At 39.6% G+C, this 17,586-nt stretch overlaps 1 protein-coding gene across 1 annotated transcript in view; it reads left to right on the forward strand.

The window, feature by feature from the left end:
* The window catches only part of LOC131503037 (cytochrome b-245 heavy chain), a 33,797-nt gene extending 19,805 nt beyond the window's left edge, over positions 1-13,992 (forward strand). Inside the window, exons 7-13 of the mRNA XM_058714373.1 lie at positions 795-924; positions 3,393-3,485; positions 5,818-6,071; positions 6,928-7,090; positions 8,427-8,573; positions 10,599-10,723; positions 12,041-13,992. Coding sequence (XP_058570356.1) covers positions 795-924; positions 3,393-3,485; positions 5,818-6,071; positions 6,928-7,090; positions 8,427-8,573; positions 10,599-10,723; positions 12,041-12,167 — 1,039 coding nt within the window. The 3' untranslated portion in view covers positions 12,168-13,992. The remainder of the gene's footprint in view (positions 1-794; positions 925-3,392; positions 3,486-5,817; positions 6,072-6,927; positions 7,091-8,426; positions 8,574-10,598; positions 10,724-12,040) is intronic.
* The last annotated feature ends 3,594 nt before the right edge of the window (positions 13,993-17,586 follow it).

Raw genomic sequence — 17,586 nt, forward strand, 5'->3', positions numbered from 1 at the left:
AATTTATGTTCCTCGAGGTCAGGAACCTGACTTACCTGACCTTGTGCCTCCCTTCCTCTGTTCCCACTAAACCCACATTGTCTTGTGTGTTAGCACTTGGTCAATTACAGTTTATGGAATTGAAATGAATGGGCTGTGAGCACTTCAAAGGGCACACCATTAGTGCCGATGTCTGTGAGAATGTCATAATCTCCACAGAGTCTTCTTAAATTGATAAAACTTTTTGGTTCAATTTAGGCAATTTGAGTTTAACCAATGAAGCACCTGGACTAAGCCTCAAAGCTACTGTGTATGAGTGTATGGACTGTCAACTACACAAGGGTGCCTGTCCGCAGGGCATAAAATTAGCCCACGCTTTGCTGGCCATGCTCTGCCTCTAATACTGCCCTCTCAGAGGGGGCGTCTTTTTCTAATTTGCACCAAGGCACTGTATGGGCTACTCATTGCTCTGTTAGATTTACGGTTTTCCTGTTTCCGTTTGTTTATAAATGAAAGTAACACTCGAAACGGAAGCACACATGCTCCCTTTAAGAAAACACATATTAATGATCCAAAACTTACCCTGTACGATGTTACCTATACTTTGTGCCATTGTACATATCTTTTTTCTATTGCTGAAGAAGACATATTTTCTTTCCCTTCCTCAAATCTATTCAGAGGGGTCAATAAGATATTACTGGTAAATGGAAAGTACAGGATTCATATTAGAATACTTGAAATATGCCCAGAGTCTCAAAATACTAAGAGCTTGATTTCTCGCTACTAAACCATCCGGACTTACATTTCCTCCCCAGGCGCATTGTACGTGGGCAGACCCCACAGAGTTTAGACCAACACCATCACGAAATTTGTGAGAAAAAGATCTCAGAATGGGGAAAAATAGAGGAATGCCCAATCCCACAGTTTTCTGGGAATCCTCCTATGGTATGTACAATTCATTGTTACTTTTACGATTTCTTTACCAACCATCTTCAAACTGTGTCTAAGAAATACGTACAAATGTCATAGAGCTGTCCATTACGAAGGCCATGGAAGTGCTAGAATGTTATGTGTCTAGTTTTTTCTGCTACACTTATTGTCTAGAATTATTTCTTGAAAAATAAGGATTGCATTGGTCTGTTCTGAACATCCTGATCTAAAACTTGAAAAAGGATTGTTTTTGAAAGTGCTGTTGGGGTTCAAGAAATTCCATCTCTTCTCTTCTGGATATGAGGCCATGATAGCAGTTAATGATTTCCAGAGGGATTCCATTCTGAGCTGAGTTGGATGACTCAGATAGTCACTTAGAAGGAGCTATGAGCCTCTTTGGATATAAGGTTCCTACCAACACCCAAAGGCTTTGCGTATAGAGCAGGAGTGTGGCAAGGGTGCCCATGGGAAAACATGCGGGAATATTAACCCTCTGTTCAGACCTCCTGTTGGGTGCTCTGCACAATTCCATTTTGTGTATTCTCAATATCTCTGCTCCACTGAGTGAGAAGTGGGCCCTATGTTCTTCATATCTTTTCTTCCATTGGCAGGCAGTATACTCTATTGGTTATCATGCTAACCGTTGGTATAAAACTAGGCAAAAATCAACATCTGTATAGGGCTTCTGGACAGGATTATAATTTTTTTAAACACAGTGTAACAGAAAGGCAGACGTCCCATCTCATTTTCTCCTTAATTTTTTCTATTTTCCTACTATAACAGTTTTCTTCCTCTAAGACACAGTATGCTGTCCAGGGACTTAACATCTTGAAGCAACCTTGCTCATTAATGAAAGCACCAGATGTCTCAATGCACTGCCCCTCTACATACAGACATCAATAGAAAGGAAAAAAAAGGAACTGTATTGCAGGCCCTCATATGGTTTAGGGGAAGGCACATTTCCTTGAAGACAGCTGGAATCAGAGTACTACCTTAATAGGCATCTACCTCAAAGAAGCTTCTGGGTTTCTGGGATTAGAGGCAATGTCCGAGACCTGGCTCCATTCAGTGGGGCCCCATTGTGGCACCCAGGAAATAGATGGATGATGCTAGGATTTTTTTTTAATTTTTAATGTTTATTTATTTTTGAGAGAGAGAGAGAGTGAGAGAGCAGGGGAGGGGTGGAACTGGACAGAACTGGAAGCGGGCTCCAGGCTCTGAGCTTTCAGCACACAGCACGACACAGGGCTCGAACCCACGAACCGTCAGATCATGACCTGAGCCGAAGTCGGACACTTAACTGACTGAGACACCCAGGCGCCCCAGATGTCAGGATGTTTTAAAAACCTGTCCCATGACGGGGCACCTGGGTGGCTTAGTTGGTTAAGCATCCAACTCCTGATTTGGACTCAGGCCATGATCTCACAGTTCTGTGGGTTCAAGCCCCGTGTGGGCTCTGTGCTGAGAACCTGCTTGGGATTCTCTCTCTCTCCTCCTCCTCTCAGCCCCTATCCCGCTCTCTCTCTCTCTGTTAATAAACATTTAAAAAGTTTAAAAAATTAAACAAAAAAACCTGTCCCTTGAAGACAAAGGCCAGCAGCAGAATATTTCTAACTTTCGGGGCAGATATTCAGGTGCTCTCAACTTCCAATAACAAGTTTCTTCAAAAAATTTAATAGAAAGACCATATGTGAGACTTTGGAATTTTTTTTTCTTTCTTGGAATCCATTCTGGAATGCCATCTTTTTAAGTAATGTTGCCTTCTAAAGCTCTTGGCTATTTCAGATATTAAACTAGGAACCTAACTGACTGTGCCCCAGGATGGATCTGTGTGTCCTAAAGGTTTTTATTATAGCCAATAATAGTACAGGGTAACTCCAGTGTTGTGAAACACTGGAGTTTCTGACCAGAAGGGGATCTAAAGAAATCTAAAAGTCTTTGGGCTTATCCCTTTCAGCAGGTACATTGCATAGCTCTGAGAACTTACCAGGATATTGGAGAAACAGCTGCATTCTTGCATAAAATTTCTTACCTTGCAAAAGATTAAGCTTTGACTGCATGGCTGAGAGAAAGCAACTTCAATGTTGCATTGAAAAATATGGTGTTGTTGAAATGGTATCCTTAAGAGAAACATTAATTCTGAAACCAACCTTGCTCTGCTGTAAGGTTATTGCAACTGCTGTTGCAACACGAGGAGGAAATCCCATTCTTTTGGACAGTTCCTCTTGGGAGAGTTTCATACTGTAGATGAAGTTCCCCAATGTGGCCAAGGAGAATGCTCATTTTTATCGACTCAAAAATTTGCTTTGATTTTAGATATTTATGATGTGTTCTGTTGTATAACAAATTTACTAATCTAATATCAAATATTTAAACGAGCCTACAAAGATTAACTTGACTTCTACAATGTTTTGTCCTCATGAATCTTGTATTACCTGCTACCCCTTAACACATCCTGTTTTCATTTTTTGCTCCAATTACAGACTTGGAAATGGATTGTTGGTCCCATGTTTCTGTATCTCTGTGAGAGGTTGGTACGGTTTTGGCGATCTCAACAGAAAGTGGTCATCACCAAGGTATTGTCTGGTTTACAAATTACTAATAGCATCTAACTATATCATGAACAAGTTTACCCAAGTTCTCTATATCATTGGTCAGAGCTGTCTTTCACCCGGTTTCTTTCGATTAAACATAGGGTAGAGAGAAGACCTATAGTTAATTTCAGTCAGTGTACTTAGCTTGATAATCAAGTGGTTGGACCTTTTAACTCGGGGAGCTACAAGTTAACATTTTCTGTTGAAAAATAAAGCCGACTGTTTTGTGTGTATGAATCTCTCTCTCTCGCTCTCTTTCTCTCTCTCTCTTTCATTGTGTGTGTGTGTGTGTGTGTGTGTGTGTGTGTAGAGGGGAGAAGCATACAGTGATGATGTGAGCAGATTAAGAGTGAAGAGGCAAAACACATGAGTTCAAGAGGGCACACACTGGGCCTTAAAATACTCAGATGTTAAAAGAACCAGGGAGCCAAGGGCAGGTCTGACTGAAGTTGAGATAGCATTCCAAGTCTCCCTTTATCTCCTTTTCTGTGCTGTGTATGTAATCATAGAATATCAGAGTTGAAGAATCCAAAGTCTCAAGGAGGTTAGTAACTAAACTGCATCTAGAATTGAGTTCATCAACACCAGGTACAAGGTGGCCTTTTCTCCCCATGCTTCTATGCTGCTTCTCATTACTAACTATGTAAATATACAACTAATTAAATAGAAATAGAAATTCCTGCTTATAGCTTCAGGAAACAACAGACAAAGCTAGTTTTATCAAATAAAATTTAATTCAACTCAATACAGTTCAACAAATGTTCCATCCTCCACCCAAGCTTTTCTTTCTTGGCATCTATGGAAGGCCAGAGTAAAGTTAGTCCAGCTGGCCTTAGAAATCGGGAAATATAGGAAGTGACAGCACTTCTCCTTTTATGATACTTATATTGGATTATAAGAAAAAACCCAAAGATGAGCAAAAAGAGCTGCCACAAAATTTTCCTTATTAGGCCAGACCTGACTAAGCAGACAAGGATTTCCCTTAAACATATTTCAAAGACAAACTTGTTTTCCTGTGGAGAAAATAGATATTCACTTTCTTCTAATAAACATAGATATTCATTTTCTTCTCAAAAAAGAAAAGAAAAGAAAAGAAAAGAAAAGAAAAGAAAAGAAAAGAAAAGAAACAAGATGTCATCCAAAAGTATTCCAGTGTCAATTCTTTCTGCTGGTACAGTTTATTTAGTTCCATCCCAATTTCGCCTGTGGTATCGAAATTGCAACAGGGTAAAAAATGTTTTCACCATACAAAATTGCAACATGGTGAACATCATTTTCAAAATAATTTTCATAAATTTTTATTTTCTGTTTTCAAAATGAAGCATTGTGGCTCTTTGTTTCGGTGAAGAAAGGAAGTCAGTTACAGCTTATCATTTAACATCTATTTAAATCGCAAGTTTTGGAAATGTTTCGCAATGTGTATCAAAAGGATTTCCCACTTTACTCCTCCTCGCTCATGGAAAGGAAAGTTTCACATTATCAGTCAGCATTCGGGAAGCTGCTGTTTTTGTTTCTATTGATTTTTCTTTTCCTTGATGTCCCTTGTTTTTTAGTTGTACACAGAAAGTCCTAGGTATCTCAAGAATTGTCCCAGAAATATATTACTTTCTGTATTGTGATGACAGCTTTTGATTGTGTCTTTTCAAATTATTTACCAACTCACCAGTTGATGGATGTCTGGACTGTTTCCAGTGTTTTGCTCTTATAAACAAAGCTGTCATGAACACTTGTGTACATAGAGAATGAGGATGGCAACGGGTGGCTGGGGCCTGGCTTTGGGAGAGCTGGATGGTATACTTCCCAGGTAGGTAGAAATGTAGAAACAATGCATGGAATCAGGCAGATTCAATGTGTGGCTCAGGACAAAGATAGACTAGTACCTTAGGCCTGGTTTGGGGGATGTTACTATACTACTAACCAATGGGGTCTCCTTCTTCTATCCAGCTGCCAAGGCTCTCAATCATGCCCTGGGGAGGCAGGAAGACTGAGCAGGAAGACATCTCTTCTTCCTGTTTGTAGTTACCTGCCTTGACCTCTTGGAGAAAAAAAATATCACAATAGGCTGGTGTCTTAAGTTAGATTCCCTGGCAAAGAGTCTGAAACAGCGAACTGCATGCAGAAGGTTTGTTGAGGCATAGTCTCAGGAAAGGAACCTGCAAAAGAAAAGAAAGTCAGGATGGGGGAAGAAATAGCTGACCCTCAATGAGGTCGCAACTGCAGCCTCAGCTGATGCTACAGGGAGTGCCAGGGTTGGGATGACTCTTGGGACTCGTCCCAAGTTGAGGAGAGGGGCTCAACTTGTTTTGTTCCGTAGGTGGTCACTCACCCTTTCAAAACCATCGAGCTACAGATGAAGAAGAAGGGATTCAAGATGGAGGTGGGACAATACATTTTCGTCAAGTGCCCCAAGGTGTCCAGGCTGGAGTGGCACCCTTTCACGCTGACCTCCGCCCCTGAGGAAGACTTCTTTAGCATCCATATTCGTATCGTTGGGGACTGGACAGAAGGACTTTTCAATGCTTGTGGCTGTGATAAACAAGAGTTTCAAGATGCTTGGAAACTACCTAAGTAAGTACAAAGTGTGTATGTACGAAAGTGTATGAGTTCAGGGAAAATGTCACTAAATAGCTCCCCTTTTCCCGTCTCTCACTCTACTATCTGCCGGGTCCAACAAAACACGCAAGTTCTACAAATATAGGCAGCTATCCCTGTGTTCCCCATTGTATGTGTGTGGTGTGTTTATGCGCATATCTATAAGTCTTGTGTGAAACAGAAAAAATACGTTTGAATCAGACATTAATAACAAATATTCCCAAATTCCTTTAAATGGGTAAGGGTCAAGGCCAAGTTATATTAACTTTTCTAACAAAGTTATAGTGTATCAAAGATGTTCTTAAAATTTAATTGATATATGTTATTTGAGGGTAAATGCCACATATTATTCGCTTTGTCCCCTCCTTCCCACATGCCTGAGACGGTGCTGGGCACTTAGTAGATGCTAGAGAAAAGCTTGTTGATTCACTCGATGAATACACAAGTGCAAATTGAAGATATTAAATTTATAAGATGTTATGACAGAAAATTCTCAGTTTACCTCAGGGTGTGATGTAAACAGGAATCTCGTGCGTGCGTGAGTGCGTGCGTGTGTGTGTGTGGTAGGTGAAGGGTGTGGAGAGATGAAAAAACACCCTTGAGAGTTATCAAATGTTTTCAGTTAGCTAAAACTTCCTTTTATTACTTCCAACCACGCTGTTGACATCAGGTTCATTACTTGAAAGCTATTTCAGAAAAGAAAGTGCCCCGTAGATACGTCGTCCCGGTTCGATGTGACATATTGCACACACCCCCAGTGAAAACCTGTGCCCCATCCTTCTCTGAAGTGCAAGATAGCCCCGTAACCATCTCCTCACACGCCTCCTTCCAGGATAGCTGTTGATGGGCCCTTTGGCACCGCCAGTGAAGACGTGTTCAGTTATGAGGTGGTGATGTTGGTGGGAGCAGGGATCGGGGTCACACCCTTCGCATCCATTCTCAAGTCCGTCTGGTACAAATATTGCAATAATGCCACCAATCTGAGGCTCAAAAAGGTAAGTTCTTTCATTTTTCACAGGGCTCGGATAAGGTCGTTAGGTTCTGCCTAGTGAAGCCTGAGAGAGACTTCAGGGCAGAGGCTGGCAGAGACCAAAGGAAGTGAAGACAAGTTCTGCGTGGTTGCAGCGAGACTGACTTCTCATAAAAGGGCGATTTGAGAAGTTAAATGTGCTTTCATAGAAGCAGGTCTATTATTGAAAGCAATGTACTATGCTCGTACAGCGTTAGCAGAAATTCACAAGAAACGAAGATGCGGCAGAAAGTATTCACAACCCCAGTCCAGTAGCTATTGTTTTTGTGTATTCTCTTCCAATATTTCCCCACAAGTTTACATACTCCTGGAAACTTGTACATATACCTTCATGTCCTGCTTTAGCAGAAACATATTATGGTGTTTTTCAGTGTTGTCACAGGCTTTATAATGATCCTTTTTAATGATTCCTCCGTGTTCCATTGAGAGGATGATAGAAAAGTTTTTCTATATCAATAGAAATATTGATATAGATATATATAGTTTTATATATATAGATATCTATATATCTATATATCTATATCTATATCTATATATATATATAGATATCTATATATCTATATATCTATATCTATATCTATATATATATATAGATATCTATATATCTATATATCTATATCTATATATATATATAGATATATATAGTTTTTCTATATCAATAGAAATAGATGTCAATGTGTTAGACATTGAGGTTGATTGCATTTCCAGTCCCCCAGTACTTTTTAGTTTGCAAGGGGAGGGCAGGAGACATGTCCTTTCATGAAACGTTTACTTTCTTCTGGGAAGCTCCTCAGAATAAATTCCCAGGGCATTTTTTTTGTCACATGTAAATTTGGTTTCCTTGCCTGGTAAAGGACACCTCGAATGAAACGTGAGTCATTCTAATAACTATAGAGATAACCTCTAATAGGGACATGGAGTGTACCTTGACTTTTCATTCTCCCCTTTCTTTACTGTATGGAGGAGGAACTCAGGAATGCCTGATCCTATTGTGCACAAAGGAAGCCAGGGATCTGGGGTGGGTAAGGGCAGACCTAGAGGGAAAGTGGGGAGCTAATGTTTTTTCCTAAGTCATGTACTTCCGAGACCAAGCTATTGATGTACTGCCCTGCCAGTGTGAAGGCCAGCACAGGTTCATGTGAGCTAGCTTATGAAACGCCCAGCGCTTTCTGAAAACCTATGTTTCCAGGCATTCTGAGCAGCAGGAAAAAGTCGAGTGGGGGGAAGAGCAGAAATCCATATATCAGTTGCGATAAGGCCTATTTAAATCTAGACTGCTTCATGATCTGTGGCTCTTGCAGATATACTTCTACTGGCTCTGCCGGGACACGCACGCCTTTGAGTGGTTTGCCGACTTGCTGCAGCTGCTGGAGACCCAGATGCTGGAGAGGAATAACGCCGGCTTCCTCAGCTATAACATCTACCTCACCGGCTGGGATGAGTCTCAGGTGAGGGCGACGTCCCAGATCTCAGGTCCTTCCCCCAGTGTCCAGGGCTGACTGACTTCCCTTTGGTTATGGGAGTATTTTGTGTACCGTTTTTACCAAGAACTGTTGATGGATTTTAGTGATCCAGCCTGTCCACCCTCACTCAATATCCCCACGTGTTCAGACTAACGGGCCTAGATTCAAAGTTAGTATCTGAGGAACAGATCAAAGCTAAGGAACCTACAAGGGAATAGGTGCCATGACTTTGACTGTATTAAAGCCACATTCCTACCAGGGGACTCAACCCAGGTGGACAAGATGATCCACCTCTCTTTATATCTCTCTCTCTATATATCTCTACCTTTATATCAGTATACACACACATATTCCTCTAATTTTATGTTTATGTGTGTTTTTCAATATACACAATACATTTAATAAGTAGTAATAATAACTGCTCATAGTTATTAAGCCAATACTATGTGCTAGGTACTTTTATTAGTGTTTAAATAGATTGTCTAATTCAATCCTAACAACAGCCCTATGAAACAGCTACTGTTATTATTCATACTTTATAGGTGAGAAAACCAAAGCCCAGAACAGGTTAGGTCGTTTGTCCAAAGGTACTGAACTAGTAAGAGGCAGAGGCAGAATGTTCCAGAGCCTGCACTCTTAACAACTCCCAAGAGTTCATGATTATCATTTATATTTGATAATATATTGAAATATAGTTAATGAAGATGATATATATTGTGTATATATGTATATATGTATGTATGTAGCATATATGTATGTGTGTACATATATATATATATATGGGTATAGTATACTATGTAATGCATGAGACATAACACATTACACACACACACACACACACACACACACAAACACATACCCCTCCCTCCAGGCACATTGCAAAATTTCATGTTTGCAATGAAAGCATTCTACAATTTATAAGACAGCCCCTGCAACAAAGAACTATCTGGCTTCAAATGTCAAAAGTGTTGACACTGAGAAACTCTGAAACAAGTTAATGATTCCTAGGGGGTAACATCTTTCTAAATAAGCAAACATTAATTACTTGGCCTGGAAGCAACAGAAGCTATCCCCCCTGTGTAAGGAGCTAAGGCAAGAGTGTCTGCCTATCACTGGCCAGTGTCTCTACTGGCCATAGCCACACATTGGCGCCTGGTGTTTGTGAAAACTGGTTTCTCATTTGGGTTTTGGTGTATTGTTTATCATAGACTCTCTGGGTCTTAGATGAGTCTGGTTGCAAGTGTGGATCCAGGGACACATGACCATGAAAAGTGCTGCTCTAGAAAAATGGGATTTTGCAATGCCACTTCTGTAATTTTAAAAGCAAAACAACAACAAATATTTGATCAAAATGAGACCGGGGGAAAATATATAATACATAAATCACTTGGCAGTTTTATTATTTAAAAACTCACGCACCATTTTTTAAATGGGAAATGTATTTGCATTGAAAAACAATTATTTTGCTTTACAAAACTGGTCTCTACAGGGTTATGAAACCAGACTGGCCACACTTCTTAGCCCATCATCCATCCCCTGTACAGTGAATTTAAAATCTGATTTAAGTTTTAAATACATTTAATTAACCACTTTTATGAAAAATATTTGTTGTTCAAACTGAGGCTCCCTAGAAGGGTAGCAGAAAACAACATGTAACTGTGTGTGTACACACACACACACACACACACACACAGACTAACTTTAGACTTGATTTGTTGTCTCATTGTGTTACCAAAATATCAGTGCATTTTAATCTGTTTTAGTTCTTAGCAATTCTCCTAAAGGTCTGCCCTTCTAGATTGTAAGTTACCTGAGGAGACCCAGTTTTTTCATATTTGTTTACCTTCTAGCCTTCAACGATATATATATGTATATATTCAACTATATATATATATATATATATATTCAACTATATATATATGTATATATATATATATACATATATATATAGTTAATATGGGTTTTTTTATAGCATGTCTCTGCTTTGTGAATTCATGTCCTTTCCTACAGGCCAATCACTTTGCTGTGCATCACGATGAAGAGAAAGACGTGATCACAGGCCTGAAACAAAAGACCTTGTATGGACGGCCCAACTGGGATAATGAATTCAAGACAATTGCAAGTCAACACCCAAAGTAAGGAGCCCCCCACCACAGTGTTCTTGAGGCCCATGGCCTGCCTAAAGCAGCAACTCTCAAACACGGCTCGATTTGTGTGCTCTGAAAACCAAAACACCTAGGTTACTATCTTCACACCCACTAAAATTTTCTAGATATGTATGACTTTACAAGAGAGTCTTTAAATCACACGAAAATTACCTGGAGAATTATTATAAACAAAGATGCTTGGGCCCCCCACCTCCACGTTTCTGAACCTTTTCCTCCTAAGAAGGGTTGTAACTTGGTTCTTTTCTTTCAGCTCCTAAATTTCACCAGTGTATCTACTTCTTCTAATTTAATACGATTCATACTTTTATTATTAAGGAGACACCATCCCCACTTTCAGTTTTAGTTTTGGGGTCTAAAATCATAAGTTGACAGACATCCTAAGGTCCTTTCTGCCTTCATTAAAGCTTTAGCCGTTCTGAAACTTTGAGGGGATCCTCTATCTTACTAGAACTCACGATAAACTCAAGAATCACCAAGAACACACCCTTCAGGCCATTGCTTTGTACGCTTTAATGAGCATATAAATCACTTGGGGATCTTTTCACAATGCGCATGCTGATTTAGTAAGTCTGGGGTGGGAGTCGAGAACCTACATTCTTAAAAAGCAGACTAGGAGGCTACTGGTCTGGAACCACACCTTGAGGAACGAGACTTTTTTTTTTTAATTTTTTTAACGTTTATTTATTTTTGAGACAGAGAGAGACAGAGCATGAATGGGGGAGGGTCAGAGAGAGGGAGACACAGAATCTGAAACAGGCTCCAGGCTCTGAGCTGTCAGCACAGAGCCCGACGCGGGGCTCGAACTCACAGACCGCGAGATCATGACCTGAGCCGAAGTCGGCCGCTTAACCGACTGAGCCACCCAGGCGCCCCGAGGAACGTGACTTTAGAATCTAAAACACAGAGAGATGAATCCCCACCAAGCTGTTGGCCGAGTTGGTGAACCTAAACCAGATTTGTTCCTGATTTCAAGATGTTGGAGACGGTTTGGGGACATAGAGCCCTGAAGTGAAGTAGCCCACAGACTCACGAATTCACCACCATTTTCTCTGTGGTAGAGGTCTCTGTAAACTCTACTTGAATGTCATTTCCCAGGGCGGTCAACTGCCTTTTGAAGCTGTCGCCACAACCAGGGCTGAACCACTCTCCTGCAGGGTAATCTGAACTCTGCCATTAGTGGAAAAGACACAGGGGCAGAGGGAAATAAGAGATTCCCCCACGTGCTTTGTAGTCTATCTCATCCAAAAGCCTAAAACGGTTTATTTTTCCTTTCTTTCCCCAAAGTACCAGAATAGGAGTTTTCCTCTGCGGACCTGAAGCCTTGGCGGAAACCCTCAGTAAACAGTGCATCTCCAACTCTGAGTCTGGCCCTCGGGGAGTGCATTTCATTTTCAACAAGGAAAACTTCTAACTGGTCTCTTCCACGAGAAAATCAGTGAGGATTATGCTGCCAAGTACCCAACCCAATAATGCTAGTTGATAATGTAAGTTCCCCCCTTAAAAAGAGAGAGAAAATGAAGTTACAATGTGCAGGTTTTCCCTGAAAGGGATGTCAAAGGTGTCAAAGATCATTTGATAGTGGTAATTTGCATTTGTATGGGGCTTTATGGTTTTCAGAGCACTTTTACAAACTGTATTTCATTTTTCACTCACAGTAATGCCAGAGAAAGGTAGGACAAGGATTCCTGGGCTCAGTATTTAGGATAAAAAAAATAGGGACTCGAAATGGTGAAGTAACTTCCTTAACAGTATGAAGCTTGGACCTAGTGCACGTCGCTCCGGGTTTTGTGGTCTTTCCATGATACCAGGCTGCCTTAAACTAAGAACTGGGACAAATAGGTATGTGATGTGCCCATCTGCTTTTAAAAAGCATCTATCCCTTGTTTTATTTAAATACACACACAAAATGTCTCTTATTTGTGTGGCTAATGTTTTATTGTCATATCGTCATCATCATCATCATCACCATCAACAAATTCATGCCCTAGAAATGAAAGTCCCCAGCTTTACTGTGTAGCTATTGAATTCACACCCCATAGAATGTTCTAGATATCCATGAGTTCAAGAGAGAGCCTCTAAATCACTGTTAGTGTGGCCAGAAACAGTTGGTTTTTTTCTTAGAACTGCTTCTATTTCTGGAAACTAAAACAGCTTTATTTGCCCCACCCTCTGAAGCCACAGATATTTAGAACTACTTTGGTAATGAGGAAGGAAGAAAAGAAAGCTGGGGGAAGGGCACAAGACTGGTTTAGGAGGAAAGGGTGAGGGAAGGGGGAAGAGAACAGGAGAATGAAAGAAAGCAAAAAAGGTCTCACACTGGTCACTTTCCACCCTAGATTTCTTAGTCTTGTTATGTATTGAATGTAATTGAAGGAGGCTTACACATAATTCATTTTGTTTTGATTACACGTGGTATTGAATCTGAGATTCTGGTTGCAAATTTTGACGCTGGATGGGCATATGCCATCCATTGGACTGGGATGAAGTAGTAATAACTCAGTTGTTCCTTTGGGCTCCCGGGACATGCAGGTCACTGAGGGCGGGTCCCAACAAGTCAGGCTTGCTGTGAGAATGTTGCCTCCCCAGAATGTCCCAGGAAGGTTTTTACTTAGAGAAACTTAGGTCCAGCCTGTTCATACTGAAACCCAGGTATCACTTGATTCATTCACCAAATTTTTATTGTGCTATTTACTATGACTCAGGCTCTGTGCTCATAGTTTCGGTTTTTTATACCAATGTGTGAAGAAGCAATCACGGTTCTGAAAATTCTGAGAATCCTGGCCGTCTCTAACCCTGTGGCATGAGTAAAACCAACTCCATTTGTGGCTCTGAAAATATTTCTCCAGGGTTTTTTACCTTGATACCAGAATAGTTACCAAACCAGAGAGCCCTGTCCTGTGTTATCCTGGTTATGAGATGAAAAATGAAGTGTGAAAGTGCTCGCCATTACCATATTCTTCTCCCAAGCAGCTAGCTGCCAGCTGCCAATACAGCTTTTTCAGCTTTTAGTATTTAGCGCTTAGCAACAGGTACCAAGAGGATGATTAAGCATTGTTTTTAATCTCAACGCTATGAAGGCTTCTCTGAGTTCTCCTGCTTTTGCAATATTGCATTTATGAAATTTGAATACTTGTAGGTGCTGTATTTGAGTACTTTGGTGGGGAGGGGGGGCTCTGGGATATAATCCTAGGAAGAACTGTTAAAACCGTGCTCAACTATTAAAACTGATGAGCTTCTGTTGGTGTCTGTGTTATTGATCTTCTTCTTATTAAAGGGTGGATTCAAACAGCAAAGATTTGCTCTGCCCCAGTGGGGTTGAGAGTCTGTGTTTTTGCACGTGACATGCCAAACATGTCATGATTTATGGGTTGGGAAGGGAAAACTGGGTACTGAGTTCTATTGCTCATGTCCTAGGGACCCTCACAGCAGTGGTAGGAGACAATACAGTGTCACCTCACCTTGTGGAAAGAATCTCTCAAAGACAAAGAACCCCTAGTCTGAGCCTCACATCAGGCTTGTGCTGACAGCTCAGAGTCTGGAATCTGCTTCGGATTCTGTGCCTCCCTCTCAGCCCCTACCCGCCCCCCCCCAAAAAAATAAACATTTAAAAACTTTTAAGAAACGCTGGTTAACCCAATTCACGTTAATTTTTATTACTTTTATTTATTTATATTTATTTATAATGTTTCTTTAGCTTTATTGAGGTATAATTGACCAATAAAATTGTAAGATATTTAAAGCATACCACATGATGATTCACCAAAGAAAGTTTTTCCAAAGAACAACTTTTACCTATATAACCACAAGGCAGTGAACAAATCCAAGAAATTTAACACTGTCACAGAACCAACGTTTACTCTCTAGGCTATGTACAAGTGACGTTGTATCCTCAGTGCACTGCGTTAGAGGGTAGCCATTGTCAGTTGGTCCTGTTATTGATGGTATTAAGTTTGATCACCAGGTTTCTCTGTATAAATGGAAAGGTTTCATTTTACTTCTGTAACTAGTAAGTCACATTTGGGGAATACTTTGGGACCTTACAAATCTCATTTTCTCCAATAGCCTTTTACCCAGTCGTTTTAGCATACATTAATGAAATTTCACTGAATCAATTTTTACAATGATGGTTACAAAATATCTGTATTCTGAAACCTCAGTAATCTGCCAATTTCTTTTCTTTTTTTCCTAGATTTTTTTGAGATATAATTGACATATAACATTATGTAAGTTTAAGATGTACAAAGAGTTGATTCGATATATTTATATATTGCAAAATGATTACCACCGTAGTGTTAGCTAACACCTCCATCTCATCACGTACTTACCAATGATTTTTTTTTTTGGTGAACACATTTAAGATTTAGTCTCTTAGCAACATCCAAGTATACAATACAGTATTATTAGCCATAGTCACCATGCTGTACCTTAGATCCCCAGAACATTTTCATCTTGTAACTGTAAATTTGTACACTTTAACCAATATCTCTCCATTTCCCCCACACCCCAGCACCTAGTAACCACTGTTTCTCTGAGTTCGGCTTCTTTAGATTCCATATATATGTGAGATCATACCGCATTTGTCTTTCTTTGTCTGACTTATTTCACTTAACATAATGCCCTCAAGGTTCATCCAGGTTGTTGCAAATTGCAGTATTTCCTTCCTTCTCATGACTGAGAAAGAAAAATGTTATTCCATACACAATGGAGTATTATTATATTATTATATATACAAATATTTTATATATTTTATAATATTATAAATATTATATATAAATATAAATATATATAAATATTATATATATGTAACGTTTTCTTTATCAATTCATCTGTCGATGGGCACTTAGGTTGTTCCACATCTTGGCTGTTGTGAAATCATGCTGCAGTAAACACGGGAATGCAGATATCTCTATGAGATAATAATTTCAATTCTTTTGGATATATGCCCAGAAGTGGGATTGCTGGATCATAGGGTAGTTCTATTTTTAATTTTTTGAAGAACCTGCATATTGTTTTCCATAGTGGCTGCACCAATTTACATTCCCAACAACAGTGCACAAGGGGTCCCTTTTCTCCCCACTCTTGCCAACACTCGTCATCTCTTGCCTTTTTGATGATAGCCATTCTAACAGGTGCAAGGTGATATCTCATGATGGTTTTGATTTGCATTTCTCTGATGATGAGTAATGTTGAGAACCTTTTCATGTACCTGTTGCCCATTTATATGTCTTCTTTGGAAAACTGTCTATTTAATTCCTCTGACAATTTTTTAAAATGTTTATTTATTGGGGGGGGGGGTTGGGCAGAGATAGAGGAGGACAGATGATCTGAAACAGGCTCCGTGCTGACAGCAGAGAGCCCGATGCAGGACTTGAACTGACGAACTGCGAGACCATGACCTGAGTCGAAGTCAGACACTTAACCGGCTGAGCTACCCAGGTGCCCCCTCTGCCCTGGATTTCTTGATTTTGCTATTGAGTTTTAGGAGGCTCTTTATATATTTTGGATATTAACCCCTTATCCAATGTATGATTTGCAAACATTTTACCCCATTCAGTAGGTTGCTTTTTCATTTTGTTTGTCATTTCCTTCATTGTGTAGAAGCTTTTTGTCTATTTGATGTAGTCCCACTTATAAATTATTGCTTTTATTGTTTGTGGTTTTGGTGTCATATCCAGGAAATCACTGCCAAGACTAACATCAAGGAGTTTTTTTCCTTATGTTTTCTTCTAGGAGTTTTATGGTTTCAGGTCTTACAGTCATGTCTTTAATCCATTTCAAGTTCATGTTTGCGAGTAGTGTCAGATAGAATAATTTCATTCTTCTGCATGTAGTTATCCAGTTTTCCAAGCACCACTTACTGAAGAGACTATCTTTTCCCCTCCACTGAGTATTCTTGGCTCTCTTGTCAAATATTAGTTGACCATATATGGGGGTTTATCTCTAGGCTCTCAATTCTGTTTCATTGGTCCATGTGTCTGCTTTTACGCCAGCACCATACTGTTTTGATTACTATAGCTTTGTAGCATAGTTTGCCTCTAACTTTGTTCTTTCTCAGGATTGCTTTGGCTACTCGGGGTCTTTTGTGGCTCTATACAGATTTTAGAATTGTTTATTCTATTTCTGTGAAAAGTGTCATTGGTATTTTGATAGGCATTGCATTGAATCTATAGATGGCTTTGGATAATATGGACATTCTTACTATTAATTCTCCTGATGCATAACACAGGATATCTTACCATTTGTCTCTATCTTTTTCAGTTTCTTTCATTCAATTCTTGTAGTTGTCAGTATACAGATATTTCACCACCTTGGTTAAATTTATTCCTAAGGATTTTGTTATTTTTGATGCTATTGTGAATGGGAGCATTTTGTTTCTTTTTTAGATCTTTTGTTGTTAGTGTATAGAAACACAACTGTTTTTGATTTTTGTATCCTGCAACTTTACTGAATTCATTGATTAGTTCTAGCTTTTTTTGGGTGGAGTCTTGACAATTCTCTCTATGCAAGATCATATCATCTACAAACAAAGACAATTTTAATTTTCCTTTACTATTTGGATGTCTTTTATTTAATTTTCTTGCCTGATTGCTCTGGCTAGGACTTCCAGTACTCTGTTGAATAGAAGTGATGAGAGGGGGCACCGTTGTCCTGTTCCTGATGTTAGAGAAAAAGCTTTCAACCTTTCACCATTGAGTATGATATTAGCTGTGGGTTTGTCAATGTATGGCCTTTATTGTGTTGAAGCATTTTCATTCTATACCCAATTTATGAGAATTTTTATCCTGAAAGGATATTGAATTTTGTCAAATGCTTTTTCAACATCTATTGAG

Source organism: Neofelis nebulosa, chromosome X, assembly GCF_028018385.1.
Source record: "Neofelis nebulosa isolate mNeoNeb1 chromosome X, mNeoNeb1.pri, whole genome shotgun sequence".
In the NCBI taxonomy this organism is placed as follows: domain Eukaryota; kingdom Metazoa; phylum Chordata; class Mammalia; order Carnivora; family Felidae; genus Neofelis; species Neofelis nebulosa.